Source organism: Heterocephalus glaber, unplaced genomic scaffold, assembly GCF_053883595.1.
Source record: "Heterocephalus glaber isolate CG9 unplaced genomic scaffold, H.glaber_assembly_v1.0 deba00001610, whole genome shotgun sequence".
Lineage (NCBI taxonomy): Eukaryota > Metazoa > Chordata > Mammalia > Rodentia > Bathyergidae > Heterocephalus > Heterocephalus glaber.
In genome coordinates, this window is record NW_028258381.1 from 29430467 (window position 1) to 29440850 (window position 10384).

At 39.0% G+C, this 10384-nt stretch overlaps 1 protein-coding gene across 1 annotated transcript in view; it reads right to left on the reverse strand.

The window, feature by feature from the left end:
- Positions 1-10038, reverse strand: part of Pou6f2 (POU class 6 homeobox 2) — a 445133-nt gene extending 435095 nt beyond the window's left edge. The window contains exon 1 of the mRNA XM_004840260.4: positions 9886-10038. Coding sequence (XP_004840317.3) covers positions 9886-9927 — 42 coding nt within the window. The 5' untranslated portion in view covers positions 9928-10038. The remainder of the gene's footprint in view (positions 1-9885) is intronic.
- Between the last annotated feature and the right edge of the window lie 346 nt (positions 10039-10384).

Genomic DNA, 10384 nt, shown 5'->3' on the forward strand with positions numbered 1-10384 from the left:
GCAGAGCAGACAGCTTTAATCACAGCTGCAGCCATGGCGGGGGGGGGGGGTCCACTGGAAAAGGTGTCACAAGCACCAACTACAGTCTTACAGTGATGGGGGAGTGCCTCTTTTAAGTTGCACTGGCTTGGAAGTTTTTCTCTCCTGCAAAAAGGAATAGCAATCTGTGAAATCCTTTCTGCTGGAGTGGGGAAAGGATTTTCCAAGCTGCACCTTCATAACTGCTTGCACAAATGTTAAGAGAGCTGCAACTTCAGTGTATACCAGGGTGTCTGCAGCCACAAGTGGGAACAGATATAGCTAGTGCAGGTGAAAAATAAATAAGAGTTGGTAAAGACATCTGACTTAAAAAAATCTGCAATTGTTATTACTACTGTAGAAGGAATTTACACTTCTCTGCAATTTATGACTTGAGTAGAGGAAAGTTACTAGTCAGATCTAGAACAGTGTTGAAGGAACAGGAATAGGACATGGGATGTGCCAACACAGGACCCTTACAGAAGACATCAGACATAAAAACTCAACACAGTGAAAAGGAGGACCCAAAGAAGAAGTTTCCATTAGCAAAATTCCAACAAAGAATATTTCACCATGTCGTGGAACAAACAAGAGAACTGCAGGCAACATGGGAAGTACACAGTAACTGTTTAAGACACCTTTGGATATTGTTAAAAAATAAAAATAGGTCCCATTTTTGGAATGCATTTACCAGCAAGCTTTCAGATATATCTAATGTTACCCAGAGTAACAAGATATTAGCCCCACTTTGTGGATAAAGGTCTGAAGTTCAGAAAGGCTGGCTTAACCCAAAGACACACAGGTAAATAGTAAAACTGCATTTCCAATCCTGGATTTATCACCAAAGATCAGCATCTTTAATGGTAGGCATTGAGTGAAAAACATCTAGACACATGGAATTAGCAAGTCATGTGTATCCTTGAATTATGGAATTTGAGTAACTTGAATTATGACCCAAGAAGCCGGTGTGGGCATGACAGTGTTAGAGCTTGCATGGCTGTTACCCAGAACAAGCCATAGATGCGTTCTTCATCCCACAGAATAGAGAGGCAAAACAGTTCTCTAGCTGACTCTGCTTGGGTGAAATCCAGGGAACAATACAGTATAGGAGACAGGACATCAGAAAATGTCACATACCCAGGCTTGCATTTAGCTTCATTTAGCTACATTTCCCCTGCAGATAAAAGTAGCAAGTCACTTAACCAATGCTGGTCTCAGTTTTCTCATCTGGAAAGTGAAAAGATTAGAATAAAATAGTGTTCTCCAAAGTGCATTCCACAAAACACTTGTCCCAAAAGATATTCTGCAGTAAAAGAGTTTCACGGTTGTATTTGCAGCAGAGAAATCTACCAGGGAAGAAAACAACCCAACTTGGCTTAACTTAGCACTTCTCAAAATTACTATGATCATGGGAGTCCTTTTCCTTATAACATTTACCACAGTATTCTCTAACAGATCTAGAATATGCCAACTTAGGCTATGTGTAAATTATAGCATTAATTTTTAACAATTCTACACCAACAGGCTAGAAGACTTCTACAAGTGCATACCTGCCCAGTGCTTCTCACATTCCAATAATTTTACCTAATTAATATTTCTTAAAAGTTCATTTATGTGTAGCCAATATACATTTATATTTGGTCTAGTATCTACTAACTGCATATACGCTCACTGTGCACTAATGTCTGATTTCCTCTAATACAAAGTCTAATTAGGGAAGTTCAATGTATTCCATAAAGGGTCTAAAAACTTTATTTGAAAAGCAGACAGAGGGCACTGTAGTAAGGTGGAGAATTCAAGTTGAGCTTTTACCAGGCTGCTAAAAATAACATCAAATAAACAGATAATTCAGCTCAGGGCCTTCAATAATTTAACCAACAGAGTTTTTGTAAGCATAATCACTCTCATTTTATAGTCAGAGAAACTAAAGATAGCTAGATCATTAACTCAGCAAAGCATCTGTGTGCAGGGGTAACCACACAATGGAACACCCTCACCCCCAAGCTCAGCTTGAATGAGGTCCAGCATATTTTTGTGTACATCCAAACCAGCTAGGAAACTGGTCATTTGTTTGGCTTAGAAGGAAATATAAATAAAGGCAGGAAGTCTTCAAAACTCCAAAGTAATTCATTTGGTTGTGAAGTAACAGCATCTGGTAAAGTTATACAAAACAGATTTTTAGAATTCAATAGGAAAAAATTATACTCCTTACAAAGAAAAAAAATGTATTGGATTCTTCTCCTCTTAAAATGTCACATTTCAATGTAGGAAAAAAAGTAAAAAAAAATTACCTACAGACAATTTAAGATGTAAAAGCAGGCTCTTTATTGGCTAATTTTCTTCACTATATATGTAAAACAACGAAATGACAAAATTAGTTGTAGGAATCTAGACCATAGTGGACTGAGGGAAAAAGGAACTTCAAAAATAAAATTTGTCACCTTAGTCATGAAGAAAAGCAATTTTTCTTGCTTTAGTCAATTACCAAATATTAAGTAGTTTAGTTTCCAACATACTTAGTGTACTGAAGAATATTTCACCCCAAAAGTTTAAGAATTTTCAATTGTTCACCATTTAATATTTTGTTTCTCTGTAAATAACTTTTAAAAAAGGACTTTCATTTGACTTTTTGTAACAAGACCGTATTTTTTTATTTAAGCTTTTTCTACTGATATAAGAATATATACTTATATATATATACATGCTTATAGATACATATTTTCTATTGATATAAGTATACATAAATATATACAGAATCTGCCAAAAAATGTACACATCAGGAAAAGAAAAACTTGTATAAATATTTTAATACTAAATTGATTGAGATATCATGAGATTAACACAATTTACCTTTGGCCTCTACAATTCTTTTTTTTTTTGTTACTGAGGATCAAACTCAGGACCTTGCACTTGCGAGGGAGGCAGCAGAACCACTGAGCTAAATCCCCAGCCCTGTCCTCTACAGTTCTTGAAGGTGCTCAAAGTGTTGGCCATTAGCTTCCAGACATTTATTAGTACGACAGACGGCTGAAGTGTGTATACTTTTTTTTGGTAGACTCTGTATATAGTTGACATTTTTGAAAACTTAAGATCAAAAACACGAAAAGCATCATATATTTGCCCATCACTGATTATTTTATTTCAAATGTGACTTCTTTGGCTGCAAACTAAAATTGTTTGAGAATAGCAAAAAATATCACATTTCCAGGAAATATTTAAGACAGAAATCTGCATGACAATGAATTTAATTATAAATCCTATGTCTATATACCCTTGATTTTCCCACAGTAGATTTTTACAGTAAAGTGTTGATCACAGCTTGTGCTTCTGTCCTCAACCTAACATTCTCAACAGCTTCTTTCCCCTGCCCTGTTAGAGTTCACATAGCTCACATTTCATTTAATCCTGTCCCAAAATAAGTGAGTATTCTATAAGCAAAGCCAAGCAAGGCATTCCAAAGTCAAAGGAATCCTGGTCTTAAATAGTGTCCCACTGAAGAAACTGCAAGAGACCTCAAAGATATTCCCCCATTTAATACCAATTACCAGCAGGACTGTGAGCAAATTGCTGATTCTTCCCTCTTCTTTCCATACCTGATTCTTCCTATACCAATGTGGCTTTCCACATTTCCTGGGGGATACTGTGAGACTTCAGTTAGATAATGCAAATGAATATGCTTCGAATGACATAAAGTATTACACAGATGGACTGTTTTCCACAACACCGTTTCCCACATTAAGACATCTGACTGTGGGTTACTTTTCTCTCCCTGCCCTCAGTTTGAAGCAGAAGTCACTAAACCACTGAAGTTGAAGAGTCAGATACGCACTGTAGTCAATATGGTGACACATTGCCTACTTCTTCCCTTTAAGACAAGGCCATAATCCAAGTTTGGCCACCATAAAGTAGCTACCTCACCTCTGTTCACTAATACTTCCTCATCCTACATTTTTCTATTTAGTATAACATATTAATTTTGGTAATTTTGATGCCTTGATAGTCAGTATTAATGGAGGTTAGAAATGAGTTTTCATGCTGTGCAAACGCCAGGACCCGAGTTCGATCCCCAGTACCAAAAAGAAAAAAAGAAAGAAAAAAAAAGAAATGAGTTTTCATTTGGCTAAATTAATCACATTCAAGATACAACAGGTGATTGAAAACTATGGTGAATTGGGCCGGGGATTTAGCTCAGTGGTTTCGCCGCCTGCCTTGCAAGCACAAGGACCTGAGTTCGATCCCCAGTACCAAAAGAAAAAAGAAATGACTATTCAGAAAAATATGGTGAATGTTTAAATTTTTAAAGATACATTAAAGATTGCCATTAATCTCCCTCAAAATCCTTTCCCTTACTTCTAACACATTTATCCCATCATCCTTGCCACATTGTGAAGCAGTTATGAAGGTTTTATTTCATGAGTGTCTCACACAGTGTGATCAAAAAAACAGTGAATGCTGCTGCCGAGTGCCATCCAACAGAAAGGCTGGCTTGTAAAAACATCACAGTGTATTCTCAGTCTCTTAAATTCCACCATGAACGCCATCCTTCCATTCTGAATGACAAAGGATATACAGGTGGAGAAATTTTTTCTTCACAAAATACTTGAGTTTCAAATTTCCATAAATAAATAGAAAAATCCAACCTGCCCCCTGCTGACAGATTAATATTCCTAAAAATCTGGTTCAAAACTTAATGGTGTTCACAATATATTTGAGTTGGGTCCAAATTCCCACATGATATCCCAGGCCCTCGAACGTTCAGGCCCTGGTCTAGCTTTTCTTGGGCTAAGACATCCAGTTGGACACTGTACAACTGTAGAATATGCTGTTCATATTGTAACTGTAAAACTGCTACGACGATTTCTCTGACATGTGGCAATAAAGCATCTGGAGTTTCCTGGTCTAAGCTAAACATAGAGCCCCTTGGCCCAAAGTTGGCTGACCCAGGGCCTTTTAAATCCTCACTTCCTGGTCCCATGGTGCCAGGTGGACCCTGAGGCCAGAGATCTGGTGTTCAATTCTGGGGTTACATTTGACTCTCTGAAGGGCTGGGGGGCAACAGACTTATATCTCTCTGAGTCTCCAATTCCCTGAGAAGAAAATGGGGGTAATAATAGCATGTATCTCACAGGATGGATTTGCAGATTAAATAAATAATTCACAAATAGTGCTTCAAACAAGCCTACTGCATAGTAATAAAAGCAATTTCTATATAGCTTGCTCTCCATCTGTGACCCTCTGACAAGATGTGAAGGTTTTGTATTTTTTGTGGAGAAACTCCTTCGCCTTCATCAGATTTTCAAAGGGATTTGAGATCCAGTCCCCTGTTGATTCCTCACATATACACAAAATATACATCAGCAAGTTACCAGCTAAGGAACTGCACCCCTGTCTCTGCACCTTCCTCCTCCCAACACGAGGATGTGCTTGGCACGTAATAAGCTCTCACTAAATAGCCATTGATTTTATTTGAAAAACAAAACCAAGAATCAATATCTATAAAAGATGGAAGAAAGGTCAAAAAACTGTTAGGTTTTTTAAAAAGTAAATTATTCGGAAGTCCTTTGAGAAGGAATTTGCTCCATAAATCCTAAAGCCTTATTATTTTAAGAAATAAGTAACTGTCAGGGGGCTGTAAATTCCATAGAATTTTATCTCAGAATAAAATAGTACCTGGTTGGTGGTTTTATTTTACAAGGTTGGTGTCTCCAGGTTCTAGAAAGGAGCCATCCTGCTTCTGTTCCAAAGGCCACTGCCTAATTGATTTTGCTAATTCGTGTTTTCCTCCCTCACTCCCAGCTGCAACTGCGATCTCTGGAACACTATTTCTGTGGGTTGCTTGGGGCAGCTCATTCTCCTTCCTTGCACAGGGCAGCTCTCTGGTAGCCCTGGAGTTTCCTGTCATTCTCTACCGTGTTTCTGCACATGCTGCATCCAGCCCCAGCTGCTCCTTACCCTCCCTCTCCTTTAATATTCCACGGGTGACCCTTGACTGTCCTTTGAATGCTGCCCCAATTCAAAAGGCTTTTGAGCTTTTAAGACGAGCAGAGATAACACAATTCCAAGGAGGTGGGGGTGGGGAAGGAGGGAGAATATGATTGGAAAAGATGAGCTATCTTCTCCTTCCTAGGGACTTGGGTTTTCAGGAAGACATAAACTGAGTCGCATGTGCTTTACGGGGTCCTCTCCATCCCTCCAGCCATCTTTATTTACTCCTATTAAAATCGTTTGCAGATCTGTTTCTTATCTAAATGCTAAACAGAGGCTTACCTAAATATTTCTTTTGATCTCTAGCCTTTGAAATTGAAGGCAACTTGAAAACCAGTCTATATTAACAATTATTCATGTCCTCTTCAGTTTGTAAGGGTTGGGGCTGACTCTGAATCACGGTCTGCTTAAGACAAAACTGATGCAATTCAGCAAATCTTTATTAACAGTTCATTATGTATCAGGTGCTGTGCAAGGACTGCCTGGAACAGATAGGTCAAGAAACATCTGCTGCCCTCAAAATTTTCAGCAGGTAGTGGATACCAGAAAAGGAAAGGGAAAATGGTATTAAGCATCTTCAATCTGCCGAAGTATATTTTCTTTCAGCTATAACATTTTCTTGGTTCCTCATCTGTAAAATGCCAGTGGGAATTGTGGTAAGCATGTAGACCAGACTTGTGCACACACAAACATAGCACCCTTTCTTTGAAGCACTAGCTTGGCATCATTTTGGTTGTTAAAGAACAAATGTCTTGCTCCATCCAAGTAATTTTAGCTAATTCTTTATGTTAGGATGATAATAAGATAATCAGCAACCAAGTGGTAACCCTACTCTCTCCTAATTCTAAACATTTTACCCTGAAATGAGGTATTCACACAGCCATTTGTAGGGTTGCTGACAGTCCAAAATGGCTGGGGAATTCTGAGTTATTAATGTTTGTCACTGAATATTTTTTTTAAATTGTGACTTGACACCCTCAAACCCCTACCATAACTAGAATGGGTTATGCGTTATCTGAAGGAAAACTGACTTATCTTGACAAATCAGTATGGCACCCTCCTCAAGCATATCAAACCAGATGTGCTGAAGTCTTTATTAACAATTGTCTCTTTTAAGGGAGTTTAGAAGGCTCCATCTGTACTACTGCAATCCTTCCACCATTAATTCACTTGATGAATGCTTCATAGATGGAATAAAGACAACTTCAATGCCAGCTGACCCATTCCAAATCCGAATATGTAAGTAGGTCTGTGCTGACAACCCTTCGCTCCTGCAGCCTTAGGAGTCTCAGTCATCATGGCTGGGGTTCAGCCTTGTCACACAGATGTCTTCAGTTCAACTCCACTGGGCTTCTCACTATATCTCCACATGTCCATGCATTTTGCCAGAAAGCTCTCTGATTCTTACACAAATTGAGCGATGGACTATTCCTGGGTTCTTATACTTTCAATTATAGTTGGACTACAAGGGCCAGCATATCCACTTCCAAGCCCACTAATTGATGTTCCTGCTGGACACCCTGTGGGATTCTGCTCCACCTACACAGCCTGCCCTCGGCTTTCAGATCCTGAGGGCATCACCCATGGGCACCTACTCCCTGACCATGTGTAGCAAAACTCACATCAAGCCTGTAGAATTTTTTTTTTAATTAGCAAGAAACTTTTTGGATTAAAAACAAGCAGAAAAGTAAATTCAAATTAGCATCAAGATAAACTAGGAAATGAATTCTCAAGTTTTTGATGCAAAATATAGTCAATTACAACAGATTTTTAAACACTGAATACAATTTTTTAAATCCAGCGGTAAACAGTTGGATCTGTTGTTGCAATTACTGGAATGTTTTTCTCCTCGTTTAACTTTTGAGATTGGTTGTATTTTTAAATGATATTTACTCACTTTTTTCAACAAATATGTACTGAGTAGAGCATGCCACCCACTCTTCCAGGTGACAGGAACTTATCATTGTGCAAGACACATCAAGTCCAGGGCCCTTTTGCAACTGAAATTATGGTGGCGAAGAAAGACAAAAGCCAACTAAGTAATTATGGTGTTGTTGAGCAGTGAGCGGTATGATAACAAAAATAATGCTTTAATTGTAGATTACTCATTATATTTATAGGTAAGTATATATAATAAATATTAAATACATATTTATATAACTATCAATATAGATTATGCAGAGGAGTGTGAGGGTGTATACAGTGCTCCCTCCCTCAGCATCCATTAAAGATTGGTTCTAGTAACTCCTACATCACTTATAATACATAATACAATGTAAATGTTATGTAAATTGCTGTTGCACTATATTGTTCAGGGAATGACAAGGAAAATAGTCTATGTAAGCTCAGTTCACATTTTAACCCAGGGCCTTTGCACTGAGCTACATCTCCAGCTTCTTTTTTTCTTCATTAAGTTTCTTGGTACATTTTAGGTGTACAATATGATGACATTCATCATGGAGAATTTGTACCTTTACATAATTTATCTTGGTTCTTATTTTCTCCCCCTTCCCCTGCCCTCCCTTCAACTCCTCCACCCCTCCCGATTCACAAAGACTTTGTTTTTTCCTTTTCTCATATTTTTTCCTTTCCCTTTTTTCCTTTCCCCCCACTTCCTCTTCCTCAGCCTCTTTTTTACTTTTTACTTTGAGACAGAGTCTCACTACATTGTTCAGGCTTGTCTCAAATTTGGTGAGGCCCCTGCCTCAACCTCCCAGAGTGCTGAGATTACAGGCTTGATTCTCCCCAGCCAGTATGGACAGGCACATTTAAAAAAATATTTTTAATCTGCAGCTGATTGAATCTGTAGATACAAAAGCAAGGACATGAAAAGCCAAGCATATAAGGTGCTCTGAGGTCTCACCAGTAAGAGACCTTCGAGCAAAGGCCATAGTGACCACAGGGAACATTATGTGGACATCACAGGAAATGTGAAAGAAAAGCCCTGTCCTAAGACCGGGCTTGGTGCTCCCTAGGGACCAGAGGTCCCTGGGGCTGAGGAATGAGTAGGCTCGGTCATCAGAGACTTGGCCAATTGCAAAGCCAAGTAAGGCTTCTGGTCATTGAAAGGACTAGAGGTTTAATTCCTAGCCTGAAATGTAACCACAGGAGACTTCGGGGTAAAACATACCAGGATTGAACCTGCCCTTCAGAAGGCTGCTGCAGGGGGTACAAATGGAAGGAGGAATTTCCTAGCAGTTTGGACACTACATAATTTTTTTTTTTTTTTACTGGGATCCAACTCATGACGTCGCGCTTGCCAGGTAGACACTGTGCTGCTGAGCTACATTCCCTGCCCTTAGACACTACGTAGATTTTTAATAAATGAAAAATAAATGATGAAAATTTAATGAAAAACAAAAAATTTCTATGGGGCCATGAAAAAAATGCAATGACTCAAATCTTATGCAAACTCAAATTTAAGCATATATATTGTATATATTTAAATACTAAATATATTTACTATCTTTCCCCAATAGCATTATTATCAACTTAAATTTCTTTTAAGAAATTAATCACATAGTCAAAAAGAATTCCACCAATCATAGTGCCCCTCAAGAATCCAAAGGCCTGGCCCACAAAAAATACAGAAAGACTGCTGATATTTCAGTTTACCTTCACTGTCAAATCTTGAAAAGTGGGTCCCAGTATAGTGACACTCATTTCCTCAGATTTAAAAAGACAAAGCCTTTTTACTTATCGCCGCTAAAATGATGTGTAAGTGGTAGCTTTTTCTGCTAGAAAAAAAAAAAAGGGCAAGGGGGGATTACAATGTCTTGTAGGGGATTATTTTTAAGTCCTCGTTTCAGTTACTTCCCTAGTTGCTGAGACACAACACCCAACACCCGCAAAGTAAAAGAGGAAACGTTTATTTTGGCTCACTTTTAGAGTCCATAGTTGGCTGACCCCCGGGCTGGTAGGCATGGCAGAAGGGCCCAGCACAGCTGAGGTACTGACAGCATGGTGTCCACGCAGCAAGGAGCCAGGAGTGAGGGAGACCCTTCCAGGCCACGCCCCTAGCGACCTGCCCCTTCCGGCCAGACCCCGCCTCCCAACCGGAAGTCATCTGTAAACCCCCATGATAATTTAGTCTGTGAGGCTCTTGGGGGACATCTAGATGTAAATGATAGCAGCCCCACAGTCAGGAACAAGGTAGAATGATAATGGTGTTACTGGAGCTGTGAACTCCCATAGTTTCTTCTAGTCACATCTCTCAGTTTTTCAAAAATTAATCTCTTGGCTGTCATAATTTTTTTTCCTTGGTGAACACCTTAAAAGGCTTTAGTGTATTACAAGTTAATGAAACGGGGCCGGGATTTAGCTCAGTGGTTTCGCTGCCTGCCTCGAAAGCGCAAGGTCCGGAGTTCGATCCCCGGCACAA